Raw genomic sequence first — 21,970 nt, forward strand, 5'->3', positions numbered from 1 at the left:
ATTTCATATTTTCTCAAAAAGTGTCAAGGATTCTTTTGTCTTTAAGGAATTGAAAACTTAACTAATTACAGGTTTAATAAGTTGGTTTCATTTTGTCACTAAGAAGATCAAAGCTGGTCAGTTGTAGGTGTTGGTTTACTTACTTGGTGAATACCATTGAGAATTCAGTCTTCCTTTTGGTGTGCGGAGGGGGAGGTGTTATTGGTGAGTACATGCACATCAAAATTACTTGAATTTTTAAATTTGCAAACTAAAAAACAGATTCAGAAAAATCCCAATATAAACATATAACCTAATGAAACTTTATAATCAAAGATCCTGTAACCATTTCACAAGTTAAGAAACAGAACTTTTACAACCCCTGCCCCCCTGGAGAAGTCCCACTGTGTGACCCATCCTAAACACCAAGTTTAATTTGCTTATTTCTAAATTTGATCTATCTTTTAAATATTTTTAAATCTACAGCTCTCCCCCATCCCTTTCTTTTCTTTGTAATTCTTTGCTGTAGAGCCTGGGCCTTTTGTCCTGCAGAGTTCCCACAGTGTGGATTCTGCTGATTGCATGCTCACTGTAGTTCAACATGTTCCTCCATCCTCTATTTCCTGTCAGTTAGCAGCTGGATCCAGTGGCTTGATCAGACTCAGGTTCAATCCCTTTGCAAGACTCTAGGTGGGTGTGTTCTTTCATCAGATGACGTGTGATTATCTAGTTGCATTTTTTGATGGTGTTAACAACTGTTGATACTCAATGCCTAGATCCATTAATTCACTGGGAGTTGCAAAATGAAGATGTTCTAATTTTATATTTTTGTTTGTTAGTTGGAATGCTTTTATAGAGAGAGACTTCCTCTCAACTACTATTTGGTTATTCAGTATGAAGTTCACATAGGAATGGCCACATATGTGCTTGATACTTCTCCATTATTTACCAACTTTTAAGATAACTAATTGGTTTCTTATCCTCTGAGGGTACCTAGATAGTTTCTTAAAAATATCCTTATGTACTAATGAATTTAAACAAATGGTGAATTTCAGTGCTTTGCAGTTTTGACCATTATTGAAGTGCAAATTACCCTATCTTTGGCAAGTAAGAGCCTCTTCACGTTGGCTCCTGTGTCTTTTTGATACAACAGTCTTTCTTTGCTATGTAATATGACCAGATCCTCATCTTGTATAATTCTGCCCCACACCTGGAATCAGCCATTAGTCATTTCTCCAAGAAGCTTGAATTTGTTTTTGTGAAAAATATTTCACAATCTTCGTCCTACAGATATTCACTGCTACTGAGTTGGTCATTGTCTCTTGGTCCATTTAATAAATAAAATGAGGAGAAAAATATTTGTGTGTGTGTGTGTGTGTAGTATGTATATATATATGTGTGTATTATGTATATATATATGTATATATGCACACACATATATAAATAAAATTTCTCATGAGTTCATACAATATATTTAACTAAAACTGAGTACAATAGGGCTTTATCTATCCATGTCTATATTGCATCTTCAACTACCTTCTTCCATATTGAGAATGCTGGGGATGATAGAATTAAAATATTGCATCATTGCTCAATTGCGTTATGCCACATTACAAATATAACAACCTCAGAATAACAGTACTAATGCCATCACCACGAATATGATTACTGAAAATACATAAAAAGATTTTTGCATATGCTTGTCCCATTCTCCCCCATCCATCATTATTTTTAGTAGTTGTACTATATATTGTTAAAGCATATAACCATTGCATACTGTACCCTCTCCCTTTTAGCCTTCATTTCGTCTTAATTCTACAAGTAACTGTATAGTTAGTGCTACCACTAGTCTTTATGTCAGTGTCTCTTAAGTATTTTGGTTGTATGAAGATTATTCACTAATAGTAGGAAAAATCCATGGGAGCAAAATTCCCTGAGTTCTTTTATATTGGTGATATAGTTTGTATCCTTTATTCTTGAAAATCAGTTTTGCTGGATATGAAATTCTTGGTTCACATTTCTTCCTAGAGTATTTTAAATGTTACTCCTTCCACCTCACTCAGATCAATAGGCAAATCATGGAGCTTTTGTTTTCTGCAATCAGAAAACATGATGTAATGGTACTTCCTTTGCCACTCTTCACACTGTTATTAGTTCTGCTATTAAAGCATTGGATAGGCCATGACTGTCTTTACTTGAAACACTTTTAGTCATTCGTCTTTGAACTAGGATGAAGCAGACTGTTGCATTGCATTAAATGTTCTCCCTCTTGGGTGCTGTGTTTTCCCTCTAGACTTGGCCTTCTCTCTGTGTCCCATAGGTTTCCAGTATTGGGCTAATACTGCTCATCATCCCCTGGGCAGGTCATGCGCATGCTGCTCTTTCACAAAAAGTACTGCTCTTCTCTTGAAGGCTCCCCTGCGATTAAACCCAAACACTACTTTACTTGTGAGGTCTTAACTAAATACCCTCAAATTCAAAACAAATGTTTTTTCTTGTGTGCATTCCCTATCCTCATCCTATAGTACTTATTTTATTTTTTCCTATTTTATAATTTTTTGGACATGTCTCTCTTATTATACATTAAAAATTCTTGAGAACAGGATTTCTATTTCCTGCATGTCTCTATCCCTCCACAGCATAAAGCACGTGTTCTAGCTGAAGGGTAGTATTAGAGCTAGGGTTAGGATGCTAGATGTATTCATTGAATGGGGTGAAGAGGACAGCCATCATTTCTACAATTTGATAGGTGTGAAGTGTGCAAGACTTAGTTATAATATGAACATTATAATAGGCTTCAACTCTAAATGCTTTCTTAGAAAAAGAAAACAGAAGAACTTCAAGATATAACTGCTTTTTAGTTTAGTCTTTTTCTTGGACTTGTTTTTTATAATATGCTACTAACTTTCTTGATTTGGACACATGTTTGGGTTTCTGTATGTAACCAATTTGTTCTCAACACTAATAGTGCCGAATTCAGGATTACCAGCTTGCTAATTACCATATCTTCTACCTCCTCAAAGGCACCTACCATCATCTCTTACTTATCTATCAGGATACTCTCTATTTTTTTACATCTCCTTTTTTTTTTTATAGATCTTTATTGGAGTATAATTGCTTCACAATACTGTGTTAGTTTCTGTTGTACAACAAAATGAATCAGCCATACATATATCTCCATATCCCCTCCCTCTTGAGCCTCCCTTCCACCCTCCCTATCCCACTTAGTAACAGCTATGTGGCTCATTCTTTGTGTGTGTAAATAAAAATTCATAAGCTAAATCAGTGATTTTTTTTGTAGATAAGAATTATTGGCTTCTCTACAAGTGTCAAGGTGTATCCATTATAATTTTTCAACAGAACGACTTTGGACATCAATCACTGAAGATTGGCAGGCACCAATTCTAAATATTTTAAAGATTTTATTCCTACACACCAATATAATTTCTAAAGTTTAATGCTCATCACCTTCTTTCTGTTCTTGTCCTTCAAAATATTACTTTATGGCATTTGCTGTCCGTAAATAGTCCAAGTCAATTTAAAATCACATAATTTAAAAACTCTTAGTGTTGTTCATTTGTAAATGAATATTTTTGTTCACATGTATTCATAATAAAGTTTATGAGCCGACTACAACAATCAGTTATAGTGAAGGGCTGACTAATAAAAGTAAAAATGTGAATTAAGTCCATTCTGTAAAAGAATCATTAAATAGACCTATCAGTACAACCTCACATACACTCACAGGAAACTACCTAAGTAAACTTCAAATGCTATATTTTTAGGAATTCATTGGCTATGGTAGATAGCTGTACTCACTCATGAATAACTGAGATAATTTTTATGAATTCATTTTATCTATGTCATTAACTCACCAAATGATGTGTTTCACATTAAAATAAAAACACTCTGTCTGTAAAACCAGCATGTCAGGGTACCGGCATACCATGATCTGTATTACTCCTTTAATTATTTTGTAACTTTTCGTCTCTGTTTTGCCTTTAAATTTTCCAGTTTTTTGCTCTATGAATCTTTAACATTTACTTCTGTTTTACAATCCCGTTTCCTGTGGTTTGAAAATAAAATACTGCATAAGACTTGATGCAAAGAACTGAGAAAATATTAATAGACCAAACAACAACTTTCATGTTGAGTGTGAGCTTTTCTACTAATTTTAAGGCTTTGGGGGAAGGTTACTTTTCTCAAACTCTAAAATGTTTCTAGCTGAGTCTACTTGCACCCAGTGGGGACTGACCTAAAAACTAGCATCAAATATTCTATAGTTATGAGGATAAACAGGATTTCCCAGTCCTGAAAGTGTGCAAAATCCTTGTGATGAAAAAAAAGGGCGCTTCTCTATTAGATAGTCCAGACATAACCACATGTCTTCACAGCTGTAATTCCTGCTCATTACTCAGTGTAAATGTGCATAATATTTCCTGAAGAAGAACATTAGTCAGCTCATAAATTAACTGATTTACAAGACAACTATCTTTCCACAAGTGCCTTAAACGTTTGTTGTGAATTTAGTGACTATTAGGTGATATAGAACACTGGATAAAGCAAAATAGTTCGAAATGGTTGATTAGATTAATGTGTAATTGATATATTGTGTATCCTAATGGAAATTCTATGTTATAAAACAATTAGTATTGTTTATATGTAATGTGAGTTCTGATGTTTGGAGCAGAATAATTCACATTTATTAATTTCGCTATGTTTCTCTAAACATTTTTAGGGAGAGGAGCAGAGGATAAGTTTTACTTTGGTTGAGTCAGTTAACTTTTTGTGTTACTTTTCAGCCTTATAGACTTTTTATTTCCCCATGATAGTAAAAAGATAAATAACTTAAATTTAAAATTGTTGATAGAAATATGGTGAGAATTTTAATTTCATCAGTTAGGTAAAATAAAACATATAACAGATATTTGAAGACCTCCACAATTTAAATGGTCTATATTGGCAAGGGGAAATTTATGTATATATTGAGTATTTTTTACCTATTGATGATACACTTATCAGTCAATGAATATTTACTATTCTGCAGATCTGTGTACCTGTTTTATTAAAAAGTATAAAGAAAAACGTCTGTGAAAATAATTGCTATTTTAAAATAAAAGATTCATTAGAGAAAAATTTAGAAAGCAAAAAGTAGAAAGAAGGAAAACAATAAGCACATCACTTGAAGCCAATTGCTATAATAGCTATGTGCATTTTCTTTTAGTCTTATATCCCTTTTGATTTTTAACACAATTTATTATCAATCAACAAATTAATAATAACATAGAATATAGAATAATATAGAATAATAAAACAATATATTTTGGTCCTATCAAGATTATTTTTCTTTAAGAAATTAAGAAATAGTAGACTTTTAATTGAAAATTCTTTTAGTCTTAGCGTTTCAGTTTCATTTTTATGTACTTTATTATAGCTATAACCATAATCATTCTTTGTATCTTTATTTTTTTATTTAACATTATAAAATTTGCATTTCTGCATGTTATTTCTGAAACTAGTTTTAATTCTATATGAATTTATATATAGATATAGATTTCTGTTTTCATTGGATATTTTTGCCAATCTGAAGTTATGATTAATAGCACTCCAGTGAATATTACATGTGTTTGTTCTTAATCTTTTGATTGATTCCCAGAAGCGAAATTACTGAGTCAAAGGCACTAGTAATTATTATTGTGGTTACTATCCATGAAAATCAAATAGTTGAAAAGTGATGAGTACTTATAAGTGGGTCAGAGCTTGTATTATAAATGATAACTTGAGAAAAGGTTTCAGAAATGAATCAGAGAGAAATGTAATCATTTTTCATTCTTCAAGGTAAAAGCCAGTAAAGAAAGAGTAGCAATACAATAGAGGAAAAGGAATGAGAAGCGGATCAATGCCCTGTTATTTCCATAGCACGGGGGACTAAGAAAATAAAATAGCTGTTGATCTCTTCTGTTTAAAAAATAATACAAGTAACTTATAAGACGTAATAAAACTCATCCATTAGCCTGTAATGAGAGAAAACCTACTATTTGATGCATTCGCTTTGTGTGTACATGTGTGTGTTTCTGGGGAGAAGAGGGTGTATAAAATGAGATAATACTATATGTATGATTTGATAATCCTGCTTTTGTTATTTTACATAATATGAACATTTCTCTGTTACTTCAAAAAATTTATGATATTTAGTGGCTGCATAATATTCCATAATTTGTTTATTTTTTCATTCATATTTATCTTGTTTCTACCTTTTATGGCTATTATAAATATCACTTCAGTGAACATTCTTATAAGCAATTTTGGTACTTCTGATAATGCAATTAGAGTAAATACCTATAATTGGAATTACTAGTTTAAAGGTAATGCCGTTTATGGATTTCTGAAATTCATCTAAGTGGAGGTAGGGTTTATCTTTTAAATTTCTGTAGTTAAAGTCTCCCTTAGGTTACTTTGATGCTGTATAACCTCAGACACCTTATTTGGCTCTCAGGTCTCTAGTTATCCTTCCTTGGACAAATATATGACTATCAGACATTTAAGTCGTTCATCAGTGTCATGAACTAAAAGGAATTTGGGGAGGGTCAGGTAACAAATGATACTGCTCAAGATTTATTAAATATCTATTATGGTTATTTTATGCTGATCATTTGATCACATGGTGGTTTTAACCACCTCCTCAATAATATATATGTTTTCTCTCTCCATACCAGAGTGCCTCGTGGTTCTCTAAGGATTTCCAAACTGCCTGTGTGGGGTGGGCAAAGAATCTGTAATCTCACTCAGCCTCATCCTCTCTCTCTCTGTCTCTCTCTGTGTCTCTGTCTTGTTCTCTCTCCCTTCCCCTCTCTCTTATTTCTCTGGTTAACACACTATCTTTTCTTTCCAGTGGTCTGACTGGCCTGAAGTGTTACAAGTAGTCTTTCTTCTTCTTTTTTCCTGTCAGTTCTGACTTTAATCTTAATAATGAGAGCAGATATTCACTCATCTCTGTGGTTAGAGTGCAGAAAGAATAAATCTTTGGTAGCGTGGCTCTAGGAAGATTTTTTTTTTTTTCACCTAGAAATATTCCCCGTCTTTTTTCTCTTTAAAACTTTCCCTTTCCTACAGAAGAACAGAGAACACAGTTGACAGCCCTTCAGAAGCCAGGGACACTTATGGAATTGCCTCAGCAGAAAAGCCTTTCAGCACTTAATCTCTGAAGCTTCTTCATTTCCCTTTGTTTGGGCAACTAAGTACTCTTGACTCAGGATGGTGAACTATTGATTTCAGGTCACCAGTGGGCGTTGCTCTGAAGTGAATAGTTGATTCCTGTGTTCTAGAATTCTAGAATTTTAAAAAGACATCCACATTTGACTACAGTACAGCACCCTTTTTGGAACTGTTTATGACATAGCAAATCTGGGCCTCCATGTTTTACCCAATTTAGCCTCTTCGGCTCTATTATTGTGGACTAGAGCTCTCTCCCTGGCCCTGAGGCCTTGCATAAAGTTTGGCTCGGTGAAAAGAGAAGGATATCCTTTGGGAATCAGTGATGGTGAGGTTTTGTTTGCCTGGAGCACAAGACTTAGTTGCTGAATAATGTATGTTTAACGTATGTCAAGTCAGTTCCAGATCTATAAAGGCTATAACAGGAGATCCTTGTATATTGCCTCTTACTGTCATTTCTAGCAGAAGGAGCAGAAGAAAGGATGAGCCTAAGACGTCACCTTTGCTCCTTCTGGTCAGAATGCGAAAAGTTAAGGTGGCAGAAGATAATGAAACTATTTGTTAAAATGAGGTTCTTGGCTTCTCCGTTGGATTTCATTCATTCAAGCCACTCTAGATTTCCTTCAAGAGCTGAATTTAAGATGATGTTACTTTACCTATTATATGAAAATGTTGTACATTGTTACATGTATATAGATGGTCTTATATACTTAGACTCCAAATTACGCTAGACAACCAATACCATATATGAAACTGAATAAAATATCGTGACTAGGATAAAAACAAGTGTAGATACTTGAATATCTGTATCTTAATTGTTTTCCAGGGAAAGGGGATGTATTTGGAGACATCTTCTGGAAGGAAACCACCCTTGCTCATGCCTGTGCCAATGTCCGAGCACTGACATACTGTGACCTCCACATCATCAAGCGAGAAGCCTTGCTTAAAGTCCTGGACTTTTATACAGCTTTTGCAAACTCATTCTCAAGGAATCTCACTCTTACTTGCAATCTAAGGAAACGGGTATGTTGTCTGGACCCACTTCCACTTATTAGCATCTAGAGGGTTAATACCTTATATGCTATTAGTTGAAGAGTGGTAAAGTGATTTTATTTCATAGTAGCACATTCTCATCAATGTAAAGTGACATGATTTTTTCCCCCTTTCTTTATATTTTGTTTACTTTTTAAAGAGGGGATAAAAACCCTGAGTACATGGGTAAAGATTTGAATCTTTATCATTTAAGTGCAAAATGAAAAACAGACTTGAGGAGAAACAAACTGTACTATAATATAATTAGTTAATTCTTGGGGTTTATAATACTGCCATAAAATTAATATCAGTGTCTCTTACTTTATTATGTGGATCTTTTAAAGCTAGTAAGATTAATCAAACTGGTTGCCTACTTTATATTCCTGATTCTCTTTACACCCTCCCTCTCATTTAATAGTCAATTCATAAAGCTCATTCCCCATTAATTCTTTCAAACACACTATCTCAAAAAATAATTAGCCATACTGACATATCCTATAAATAGATTTAGGAATCCTTTACTTTGCATGGCTGCTGCAATTTTAATCTTCTTGCTGTTTTCTTTTTTATTGATGAGTGTGGCACAAATTTAATTTGCATAAAGAAACCTCCTAGCTCTGACTTATAGGTCATTGGACATTGGCGAGGGCTCTTTTATTGCCAACAGTGAAATAGATGTTTGGATAACAGCACTGAAGGAATTTCATCTAAGATGATTACCTGTCTATGATGAAGTATTTTGAAATAACAAGCCTTTCCTTCCACTAACCCCTTAAATAGAACCTTCCTGCTAGTTAACATGGAGAAAAAAATCAATCCAAGAGACAAATTAACATCTATACTGCAGCAACGGAGAAATGTGCATAAGTAAGCAAATCAACGTAATTCTCTGCTCGGGGTTCTAAGAGAGGATAAGACTTCAGGAGTCATATTCGTACTAGTGTCACAACACTTGATTTATATTTGAATAGCAGTTTCAGTTTATATTTTGTTAACAAATAGTTATTGAGCATCCACAACCTGCAAGACAAAATGTAAAGAGCTGTAGAGAGCACGAGGACTAAATACACAGTCGCCACGCTCAAGGAGATGACAGCCAAGTGCAACTATTATGTGAAATGCAAATATGTGAAACATCTATTTGTACAAGTAATTGAGAGTTAAGGTAATGATAAACCTGGAAGAGGGGTACCAGACAGGGCACCTGCTCGTTCATTAGGCAGTCCTGTCTAGTATTACACAGAAATATGTCTCCTTAGGTCTGTGTTCTACCTTCTTTTCTACAAGGCTACCTGGTGGGTATTTGAAACTCTTATTAAATCTTCCCAATATACATTTTGCCAGTTTTAGAACCTTCCCACGTGCTACAAGTTTACGAAAACTCAGATCTGTCCTTACAGTCCTCAGGACAGATATTATTTGTCACTGTCCTCCTCAAAGCACTGTTGTCTACACATCATCTCATCTGATGTTTGTAATATTCCTGTGGGGAAAAAAGGGCAGTTATTTTCCCTTCAAAACACATGAGGGAACTCAGACCTAAAGAAATTAATATTAAGTAACCGACTGATATATTTGCAATGAAAGGTGTCAGAGAGGGATAATTAAGAAAACTCACCAGTGGCAAATAAATTTTGGTTCTTCAAGATGAGTTAATCACAAGGCTCTATCATCTCTTTTTCTCTTTCACACATCTGAGCATGTGCACATTACACATGCGCACACACACACACGTTGGTTATAAGAGCTGAGCACACATACCAGCGTGTCTATCTCTGATGGTGTTAGAGACAGAAAGCTCGTGCTGTTTTTTTAATGGGACCCAGGAATGGAGCTCCTGCCTCTGTAGGTGCCAGTGTGCTAGTTATATCACACGGCTTCTTCCCTTGTTCCTTGTTATAACGTGTCAGGTTTTTTGTTTGTTTATTTTTAAAAAATCTTCCTTGCCCTTTTGCAATTGATAGATGGTCTCAATAACTCGAATGTGGGTGTATTGCTAATCAGTGTCACTTTATTCTCAGAAAAAAAGTATTTTCATAAAGAAGAGAAACTGTAAAGAAATGATTCATGAGAATAGCTACCATTTTGAGAGCCTATTTTATAGCCATGCACTTCAACATATTTTGCATATAATAATTAATCTTATTAAATATCAACAACCCACAGACGAGGCAGTATAATCTCCATTTCATTGATGAGGAGGTTGAGGTTCTGAGAGTGAGGCAGCAAGTTGCCAAATAAATTACGGGTCAGAGTCCATCTCTTTCTGATTCTAAAACCCATATTCTTTAGATTATACCATGTTGCTTTTGTTTGTCAAAATAGCTGACTTTTTTCCCCTACAACAATACCCTACAGGCACACTCTCAACAATGTACAGAGTTTCTCATTCACTCAATTACTTTAACTTCATTCCCCCATTGAGCTATTAACAAAAAATATTTTGTTCTTATTGCTACTATTTTCAGCATTCTTTCAGTGAACATTGCTTGTGAATCGTAGAATCAAGACTATGTCCTTAGCATGCTATTGATATCTCCTAGCTATCATAACCATTAATTAAGGGCTAGCTCCAAGTTGGGGGAGCAGATTTGGGACTCAGGGTTTCAGGCTTCATAGATTACAGCTCTAGCCACATAAGCACATACAGTGGCTCTATAGTGTGTAGTTCTCGGTGGCTGTAGTAGGGAGGAATTTGGTAATGCTTTAGCTGCTTGCCTCCATCTCCATTAAGGAGAAATAAGACGTTTGTTATGCAAATATAGCTCCCACTAACCATCCTTAGGTCCCTCTATATAAAATTTCTAGAACTATAGCTGGTAATTTCATCCAAAAACTAGAGCAGGGGTTGGCAAAATTTTTCTGGCAAGGACCAGATAGTAGATATTTTAGAATTTGAGGGCCATACAGTTTCTGTCTCAACTACTCAACCCCACTATTGTAGCGTGATATTAGCTGTCTTAACTTGGGCTGCCATTACAAAACACCATAGATTGGGTGGCTTCACCAACAAGAATTTATTTCTCACAGTTCTGGAGGTTGTGAAGTCCAGGATCAAGGCGCTGGTCAATTCGGTTCCCCGATAAGGGCTCTTTTATTTCTGGTTTGGCAACGTCTGCCTTCTTGCTGTGCCCTCGTATGGTGGAGAGAGATAGAGAGAGGAAGCAATTTCTCCAGGGTCTCTTCTTACAGAGGCACTAATTTTATCATGAGGACCCTCATGGCCTCATCTAAACCTAATTATCTCCCCAAGACTCTTTCTTCAAATATCATCCCACTGGGGGATTAGGGCTTCAACATATTGATTTTAGGGGAACACAATTCAGTCCGTAGCAGCAGCCAAAGATAGTATATAAATAAAAGAGGCTAGTTGTGCTTCAGTGAAACTTTACTAACGCAGGTGGCTTCTTACGGGCCTTAGTGTTAGAAAGCAAATCTCTACTAATTGCCACCCAGCAAGAGGGTCATAATGAAATGGAAAATGCCATATATAAGAGGTGGCTGCACACAAAAACAAAATCCAAACAAACAAAACAAAGAATGAGGTGGCTACGGGGGCCACCTGTAGATAACACACGTGAGTAAGACAAGGCCATGTGGCTATGAAGACTGGAAAGTTCATACAATATGTAGAAGGGCCGCTGCTACTCAGTCTGCTTGTACATTGCCTTGGAATACCAGCCTACGGTTGCTTGGTCTGCATATTTTTTTTCAGACAAGCCAGAAGTATGAATTTTTATGTGAAATCACATTACTTTGGTAACTAATTTACTTTGTCTTTGAAAACACTATAGTCAAACAAAACAGATCTGCTTGCCCTTGGTCAACTGTTTGTGAACTGAATGGAATGATTTAAAGAACCCCTGATCTTATGATACTAGAAGCCTGAAATTTTTACCTGCATCCTGTAAATTTGGATGAGAAAAATTATTATATCGTTATTTTCTTTAATTTCTAAGTGAAATTTAGCCTTTTTTTCAATTATGAAAGTTGATAACAAACTACAGTGTTGTTAGAAGTACCAAAAGACATTACAGATATTTCCATAGCATAATGTTTTTGTTGAAGACATCCTAAAATGTTGTTTGCACTCATCAGTACTTAATAATTATGATAGTTATTAGACCTGCTGTGATAATAATGTTATTGTGTTAATAAAAAAGCACATAGATTACTATCTTGCAAATTAGTTTTAAAATTTGATAACCGAATTTCAGTACAATATGTTTCCTTTGCAACACTATGTATTTTATTTTGTGCATTTAAAGCAGCTCTTCTGGAATGAGGCCTATTCCACAGGCTTTACCAGACTGCTGGAGATTAAGATCCCCCATATGAGAGTCAGAAACTGGACTAAGTTGAGCAAAAGGACTGGTTGGTATACGTTTTTCAATAATAAGAAGACAGTTCTATAGTTTCAATATGTTTAAACATATTCAGAAAAGGCCTAGGAGAGCAACAGAGGAAGGTTGACTCACTTGCTGATTTTATTTATGATTTATTTATTTTACCTATTCAAGATACCATTTCCTGGAATGACTGAATGGTATTTATTAACTTGAGGACCAGCCCTCAGGGACAGGTCTGAGAAGGCACACAGCACAACCAACACAGGTGATATGTAAATCTTAAAGAATTCTAATCAGACGTTAAACGTAATCGCTGCACTTCTGCTCATTCTGCCTCCTGTTACACAATGATCTTTACCATTGTGTAAAAAGAGTAAATGTAGCAAGCCTGACTGCTGGACTTTGAAAGAACTGCTTACAAAGTGGGTCCTTGGCTGGCATCTGAGAACTTGAACTTCAAGAGAGTTCCCACCACTCTAATAAGAGTGGCTCACGGTACCTGCTACTTATCCAAACAGTGTGGCTAATGCTAAACATTTACTTTCCTTCAAGGAGTGTGGCATTTTAGTATGTGCCAGACAGGACTACCTGTGTGACTAAATTCCAATAAAACCACTGGACACTGAGTCCATAATGAGCATCCTTTGTAGCAACATCTCACGAGTGTTGTCACAACTCATTGCTGAAGGAATTAGAGAGAGGACACTTGGAGGCGTGTTTATGGAGTGGAGCCCATTGGACATTGATCCAAAATGATGCCAAACTGATGCTTACCCTTTAGTTGTAGTCTCAAAGAAATGCCTCCACTGTTGCTTCAGAGACTTATCTTGCTCCTGGTTGATACTCCTTTTTACCATACATTCCTGAATCCCTTAGGTCAAGACACAGGATAATCTGGAACACCTCAACAGAATTCATTTAACCCTTGTATTAGTCTGCTCAGACAGCCATAACAAACTAACACAGTCTGGGTGGTTAAACAGAAATTTATTTTCTCACAGTCTGGAGGCTGTAAGTCCAAGATCAAGGTGTTGGCAGGGTTGGCGTCTGGTGAGAACTCTCTCCTTGGGTTGCAGACGGCTGTCTTGTGTTCTCACATGGCCTTTTCTCCGGGCGTGTGTGTGGGGAAGAGAGTGTGAGCTCTCTGGTGTCTCTTTTTACTGTATAAGGATTCCACTGGATCAGGGGCCTACTCTTACGACTTCATTTAACCTTGATTGCTTCCTTAGGGGCTGCCCCCTTAAGTACAGCCACACTAGGGGTTAGGGTTTCAATATATGAATTGGGAGGGCAGGTAGGAAACAAAAATTCAGTCCATAACGACCCTGTTTTTTTAAAATTAAGTGTGAAGGAGTAATTTTTAGAAATACTCTAAAATCAACAGTTGTGGCTGATACAGATCTGTATTACTGGGGAAGTGCTGCAGTATCAGTATTCAGCATTGATTTTTATAACTTCTAGGCAATGCATAATTATCAATACTTGCAAAATATTCTTGCACTCCTACAGTGATTTAAGATTCCCGTTTAAACTTAGAAAAATTTCCAAGAATGACCAATACCAATTCTAAATTGGAAAATCAGAAATAGAGGTACCTGTAACATTCTTTTCACCCTGTAAAGCCAGAATCCTTTTCCACAGGTGGCACTGTTTTTAAGTTCCACAGGTGGCGCTGTTTTTAAGTAGAGGGCAGCTGAAGCCAGCTGGCAACTTTATGGATGAGTGTAGTACCAGTCGTATATTTTAATGTTCCAGTGGTAAGAAATAGCGCTTTAGACTCACTCTTGAATTAGCACAGGCTCAGAACTAAGCAATGGTTTTTCTCTCCCGAAAACATTCTTATCATGGGAAATCCAGTAGCGCAGAATGTCTTTTTTTCTGTGAGCAACGAAGCATCTCTATAGCAATTACCTTTTGTGGATGGAAAACATACTGAAATTGGATATCAAACAGGCCTAAAGTATTTGCTTGGTGTACATGTGGTGCAAACTACATGTATTTCAGTAGTCATTACTGGCATCTTTGAAGAAATAGTCTAGGAATGTGATAATGGAAGTTCCAACTTCACTACCTTCTCCCCCCCCCCATATCAGCTAAACAAAATATGGGAGCACATTCATTCCACAAATCCATGGTTTTTATCCCGTGAAAAAAACACTAGTAAAAACATTGTCCACAGTTGGAACAAAAGATACATGGTCTCCATAAAACTCAAGTATTCTATAGTATCTACGCTTACTTCTCTCACAGCATTGATTGCGGTACTTTGGTTTCCTATTTACATTTTTGTTTTTTCAATAGAACAATGAGCTTCATAAAGTAGGTATTTTCTGTAATCTCTTTATTGCCAATGACCAGAAGAGTGCCTGTAGTGCCTGCTAATTGAAGGAATGAAACGTGAATCAGACACGTTGCCCAGCACAGAATAATCACGGTCCTTCAGAGAAGCAAATGGTATCCTTGACAACTTTGGCAAAGAGCCTTATGAAAATAGGATTATGAAAATGACCGTTACTAATTAGTGTTAAATCACAATTAGAGTTAACTTCCAGCTGCAGTTTCTAACCATTTATGCCTGCAGATTCTGCACAATGCTAGTGCTTTCAGAATAGTACAGCAATTTTATCACTGTTGAGTGAATTAAGATCGCCTGCTGCCAGGGGCTGGATTTACCAGGTTACTGCCTTAATCTCATTCTAAATAACTTTGAAGAGCAAACTTTTTTCTCGCAGTTTCCTTTGAAGAATCTGCATACCACACTTGAATCTGAGCAGAGTGTTGTTATAACTCTCATGACCTCAACTGAGCATCAGGATTGCAGATTCACTGTGGCCCTGCTGGCAATAGCTCTGCTTATACATTATGGTTTGTAGAACTTTCACCTCTAAACTGATGTAGTTTGCACACCACAGTCATCATCTCATTTGAGCTTCAAATCAACACTGTAGGGAAGTGAACAAAGAGAGAGAAGGTGCCTTGCTCATGGCCACAGCTCCAGCCTCAGTTTTCCAACTCCAAGTGGCTCTCATTTCACTGATGGTGGTAAAAAGGAGCAGATTTTCAGCAATTCCGGAAGTTTGTCATGTGCATTTAGGTAAAGCAGAGACCTAATTATGCAGTCTTTTGAGCCCTTAAGCTGCTTCTATTTAGAGCTCTCTGTTGGTCTGCTTCCAGATAGAAAAGAAACGTTTCCACATTTAGTTACCAGGACATAGGTTCACAGATCTCTCTTCAATAATGCCTCCAAAGCAGTTAGTTAAGGACAGAGTTTCCTAAGTTTTAGAGTGGGGGCTAGATTCAATAATTTACCAACATAACTTGACAGTAGATTATACTCTCTGTCTGACAACTTTTTCCAACACTAGAGTTAATTCTGATTGCAAGAAAGTATGTATATTAGTAGTAAACAAGAAGGAAATGAATAAGCCTGAAGTAGACCGAAGAATATTCAACTAACATGAGAAGGTAGACATTTTATAAATTATTTTTCTTGGGAATTCTCAAAGTAGCCAACAATCATTTGAAACAATCCTTTGTTTTATTTTAGAGCTGAATTCTGCCTTACAGTAGTGCCTTTCTAGGAGTATCATAACTGGATGGCAGACTGTGTATTTCCAATATGTCTACCACTTCTGAATTCTCAACAATTAATATTTGATGAGGGACCATTGAAAGCCCAGTGCTATATCACGCCATCTTCGTTTAAAGGAAAATATTCCTTTTGAATTAAGAAGCAAGGATTTCTGTTAATATTAAGGCTGAAATGTACATATTTTCTTCCCTAATGCCTTTTGGTATTGATTTAAATTTGGAATGCATGCAATTTTTCCTATCCTAACCTGTTATTTTCTTTTGTCTCTTTTTCCTTCTCTCTTCTGGAAAAAGAAGTCAATGGATGTGGTCGTATGTAAAATATCAAATTTGGATCTGTTTATGAATCTGTATTTTAATGAATTTTTAGGCAGAGTTCTTTTAGGGGAGTTCCTTCCTCGCCAGTCCCCAAGACAACAACTAAATTTGATCATATAGTTTGTTATTATAGGGATTTCTTCCTTTCACTTTTTAAGTGGGATCCACTGACTCAGGCTTTTCTGTCCTCTGAGGTACCTGAGAAAATATAGAGCTCGAAAGACATGTGTTCAAAAGCCTTCCATGCTGATTTTGAGAAGTAGCTTTGTAACACTTTATAACAGGACATATTTTGAGAAGAATTTGGTTATTCAGAAGAGGAGTTTCAAGATGCTTATTGTGAATTCAGAGAATATTCTGTGAATTCAGAGAATTCAGAGAATTCAGTGAATTCACATTATATTGTAATAAAACATATCAGTTTATATAAAATAAAAAGCCTTTTAAAGCATTATATACATTTTACAAATGCGAAAATGGAGAACTGCTCTGTGGTTAGATTTAATTTGTAATAGTTGACTGTTATGACCCAAGTAGAATCTGCCTTCCTGGAATGTCCATTTTCTTTCCCAGCTGGGAGGTTCATTTCACAGATTTTGACATTCCGATCAACTAATCTTTTCCCAAAGGAATCAAATCAAGTTGTTCTACTAAATAGGCAGAGACACTCAGATGACCCAGAGAAGCTGCAGTGTTTTCTCCCAGAGAAAGGCCTTCATTTTCTGCCTCTTCTTTCTGAATCAGGTTATACTTGATTCACCCAACACTTTTAGGAGTTGGCATTGATTTTACTGGGGTTTGTTCTATGTCCGCAGTTTTATCCTCTAGAGAGTGATGTCATCAGTAGAAGTTCAGCAGAGGCACTTTCCCTTAGGAAGCTCACACTCTGGAATGGAAACTGCAGAGTAAAAACTGTAACTGCTAATTCTGCATGTAAAAAGTAGCCAGTTTTCCCTGAAGGCAGCACAGAGAGGTAATGCGGGGCATTGAACCCTGTCCAGGAATTTGCTTCCCTCTTTTAACAGCTGCCTTAACAACTAGTTGAGATATGGTTGTGGATGGCGTCATAATTCTAGCATGTTAAATGGGTGACATGGAACACAGGTCCTTTGAAAGTGAGTTTACCGTGACAAGAAGATGCGTGACCCTCCTGAGTGAGAAAATAGTGTTTCTTAATGCTTGGAAATTCAGAAACCAGAATGTAGGATGACCTACTTAGCCACTGTAGAGTGTGCTGTCACATGGGCAAGGGTCTGTCATGCCAGCAAAAAACAAGCATGGAAGATCAAATCCAGCCTGCTGGATTTACGACTCCATAAAAGGAGGCTGACTGCTGGCTTGTTAATAGCAACGTTCCACACCTGGCAGTCACAGAGTGGCTTGTTACTGAAATCACACACTAGGAGGACTTTTGGGGAAGGCTGCTGGGAGTGAGTATGCGGTGGGGAGCAAAGAAAGCTGCCTGACAGGGCCTCATCCCCTACATTCTAATGCAGTTGACTTCTCCAAAGTGTTTGCAAAAAAGGGCTTAATGTGGACCTTTGCTCTGGTGAGAAAACAATGAAAGTAGATTTGTTTTGTTTTCTTTTTAACATCTTTATTGGAGTATAATTGCTTTACAATGGTGTGTTAGTTTCTGCTGTATAACAAAGTGAATCAGCTATACGTATACATATATCCCCATATATCCTCCCTCTTGAGTCTCCCTCCCACCCTTCCTATCCCACCCCTCTAGGTGGTCACAAAGCACGGAGCTGATCTCCCTGTGCTATGCGGCTGCTTCCCACTAGCTATCTCTTTTATATTTGGTAGTGTACATATGTCCATGCCACTCTTTCACTTCATCCCAGCTTACCCTTCCCCCTCCCCGTGTCCTCAAGTCCATTCCCTAGTAGGTCTGCGTCTTTGGATTTGGTAGTTTTGCCAAGCTGAAAAATCTCTGTTGTTGCATTCCTAGGTCATTCTACTTGGCACACTCCTTTTAGAGGGTATTTTAATTATGAACCAGAAATTCTGTGGAGGTTGACAACAGTAATGAAGCTCAAACAATGCAAAAAAAAAGAGAGAGAGAGAGAGGGAGAGAGATGACTTTAAAAATTCAAAAAATCAATCAGGGCAAGTCTGTCAGCAGAAAAGACTTGCAACAAATGCAATTATGTGAGAGTGTATCCGATGCTTGGAGGGTAAGCTGGCTTTACTTTACCAAACAGGACACAAGAGATTTGGATTTCCAGCTTTTGAACAAACTTTATAAAACAAACACATCAATCTCTTTCTGGAAGCACAGGCACTGCTGTATAATTCCAGGGTCAAATATCCACATCCCAGAAATAAATTCATAATTGATGCCATAGAACTTTAAATTATTCAGGCATTTTCTCATTTTGTGCAAATCCTCTTTGAAAAAATATGCCCAATTTAAATATGCTATTCTAGTCTAGATTTCAGACAGTGTTCAACACTCAGATGTGTTCCAGTTTGTCAAAGAGGCAGTGGATTTATTTTGATTAAAGAATATCAGAAATGCAGTTAATACCTCACCAAAATAAAGTCAAGCTAAAATAAATGACCAGGGTGGACTTCCCTGGTGGTTCAGTGGTTAAGACTCTGTGCTTCCACTGAAGCAGGGACGGGTTCAATCCCTGGTCAGGGAAGTTCGGCATGCGGTGCGGTCAGAAAGAGGAAAAAAAAGGAATGACCAGCCTTATAATAAAGGCAAAGTATAGCAATTCATACAGCAAAAAAGTGGTTATTTTAAATGCAAGACAAGGGCAAAGGTATTCCTTTATTGAATTATGAAAAGACTTTTGTTCTCAAAACTTAAAATTTGAGATCACATCTTTAAAATATGGAACAGTGAAATCATCGAGATTTAGACAAATGGAGGAGAGCTTGGGAAAAGAATATATTACGAGGAAAAAGATATGTGCCACTTGAATTGCTATTTTATAAAAGCAACTAGTCACCTATCCTATGACTTCAGCTCCCTCCTCAAGGATCAGCTTTGCCCCTCCCCCGTTCGCCTCCCCACTTGCTCCAGCTGCGCGTGATCTCTCCCTTCTCTGTACTCCTGTACCACCCACCACTGTGTCATTTATTCAGTATTTACTGCATGTTGCTTTGTAGGGTTATACGTATTGAACAGGTGCCCTGTCCGCATACGTTGACTGTTAAGCTCTTAAAGACAGAGAAATGTTTATTTTCCCATACATCCGACTATTCTTTGTGCTCCAGCACTTCAGAGATGTTTGTTGATTGAATGACTGAGTACTGATACTGCAGATTTCATTACTTTAAAGCAATGTGTGTTGCTTCCCTTTCTGGCAGCAGAACCCGATACCCATGGGGGAATAAGTACTGAGAGTAAAGTAGCAGGAAAAGAGGTATCCAATTTATTATTTTTTTAAAATTCTGATAACTACTAGGATCATTTTGAATATATCTTTAAGAAGAATTTGCAAAGATTACATTTTTGAGGAATTAAAAACATTCCTTGGGGGCTTCCCTGGTGGTGCAGTGGTTGGGAGTCTGCCTGCCGATGCAGGGGACTCAGGTTCATGCCCCGGTCCAGGAGGATCCCACATGCCGCAAAGCGTCTGGGCCCATTGGCCATGGCCGCTGAGCCTGCTCGTCCGGAGCCTGTGCTCCGCAACGGGAGAGGCCACAACAGTGAGAGGCCCGCGTACCGGAAAAAAAAAAAAAAAAAATTCCTTGGGAAATTAAAGATAAAAAATGTGGACTTGCCATTGGATTACTATGAGCAGATACATTTTAACTAGTTAAAACCTTTCTAAAAATAGTAAGGGGAAACGGTAACATTTGGGACTCTCCAGGGGGTACCTGAATTCTCTCTTTGCCAGCAGTAGGTATTGAATTTAGAATGAATCTTTAGTTGTTGTTTTGGTGAAAGGAGAAAAGGGGAAAACATGTCCCAAACACATGGCTTCTTCTCTCTTAAACAACTACAGGCAGGAAAAGTGGACCACAGCTTCCACCCAATTCAGAAATAAAAGCAATTTTGTTTACACTCATAGTCAAAGACCATCTATACTCTTTCCTAGGGAATGTTCCAACATCTGTCTTTGTAAGAACTAGAGAGCCAGCTTCTGGTTCAAGAGTATGATCTTGGGCACATGAGTTTACTTACTGTGTCTCAGTTTATACATCTGTAAAATGATATAATAGTCAGTAAATATGCATGGAGTACCTCTTAAGTGCCAGGTACTTTTCTAAATCCAGACTATTTGGAGTGAATAAAACAGATAGGTTCCTGTTCTCATGGGGCTTAGGGTCTAGTACCCTCCTCATAGAGTTGTTGTGAGTGTTAAATGCATAGAGACCATCCCACGTGAGGCCTTAGTGAAGATTAGTGGTGCTGATGGGGATAATGGTGGTGATGGAGATGTTGATAAGGATGCGTTTGAAAAGTGTCAGTGCCAGACTGGTGCCTAAGACCCTCTCAAAATTCTAATGGGAAGAGAAGGTCAAACTTTAGTCTCAGTATTACTGGAGTCTGTCAGTCACTGGTGATATGAAATTAAGAGCAATGTTAGCAAGGCACCCAGGTCTGATCTCTTTAGAAAGTAGAAGCCCCCTCTTAAAAGCCAAATATGATATGTACTAGTGAGGAATTCCATAAGCCCCAATGGAATATGCTGAGAATTGTGGAACTAAATGCTTTTATGCTTGCCCAGAATAATGTTGACTTTTCCCAAAAGAAATGCCTACTTTCTTCTGTTAACACTAAACAATATTTACCTCTGCCTTTTTCTAAACTTCACAGATTCAACATATATAACTTCTATTAGGGGTGAAATCTCAGTTGTGGTCCCTAAATTTGATGAAATGATTTGGCTAATGATACATATTAAGAGAACAGGCAGGGGTTGTGATGTCAAGTCCAGTTCTTGGCCCTTTTAACCCATGGATTGCATTTCTCTAATCTAAGTTAATGAACACACTTCCATGCTGTTTTGCTGTGTGTGTGAAGATGAGCATTAGCAAATTTTTTTTTGAATTTTATTTATTTTTTATACAGCAGGTTCTTATTAGTTATCTATTTTATACATATTAGTGTATATATGTCAATCAGTATCTCCCAATTCATCCCCCACCCCCACCACTTTCCCCGCTTGGTGTCCATACATTTGTTCTCTACATCTGTGTCTCTGTTTCTGCCCTGCAAACCGGTTCATCTGTACCATTTTTCTAGGTTCCACATATATGCATTAATATATTTGTTTTTCACTCTGACTACTTCACTCTGTATGACAGTCTCTAGATCCATCCACGTCTCTACAAATGACCCAATTTCGTTCCTTTTTATGGCTAATATTCCATTGTATATAGGTAACACATCTTCTTTATCCCTTCGTCTGTTGTTGGGCATTTAGGTTGCTTCCATGACCTGGCTATTGTAAATAGTGCTGCAATGAACATTGGGGTGCATGTGTCTTTTTGAATTATGGTTTTCTCTGGGTATATGCCCC

At 37.0% G+C, this 21,970-nt stretch overlaps 1 protein-coding gene across 1 annotated transcript in view; it reads left to right on the top strand.

The window, feature by feature from the left end:
• The window catches only part of KCNH5 (potassium voltage-gated channel subfamily H member 5), a gene marked incomplete at both ends in the record, with an annotated part of 325,030 nt that overhangs the window by 265,450 nt on the left and 37,610 nt on the right, over positions 1 to 21,970 (top strand). The window contains one exon of the mRNA XM_082649042.1: positions 8,018 to 8,214. Coding sequence (XP_082505168.1) covers positions 8,018 to 8,214 — 197 coding nt within the window. The remainder of the gene's footprint in view (positions 1 to 8,017; positions 8,215 to 21,970) is intronic.

The sequence above is a fragment of the Grampus griseus genome (assembly GCF_964374135.1).
Source record: "Grampus griseus genome assembly, chromosome: 2".
NCBI classification, from domain to species: Eukaryota; Metazoa; Chordata; class Mammalia; order Artiodactyla; family Delphinidae; genus Grampus; species Grampus griseus.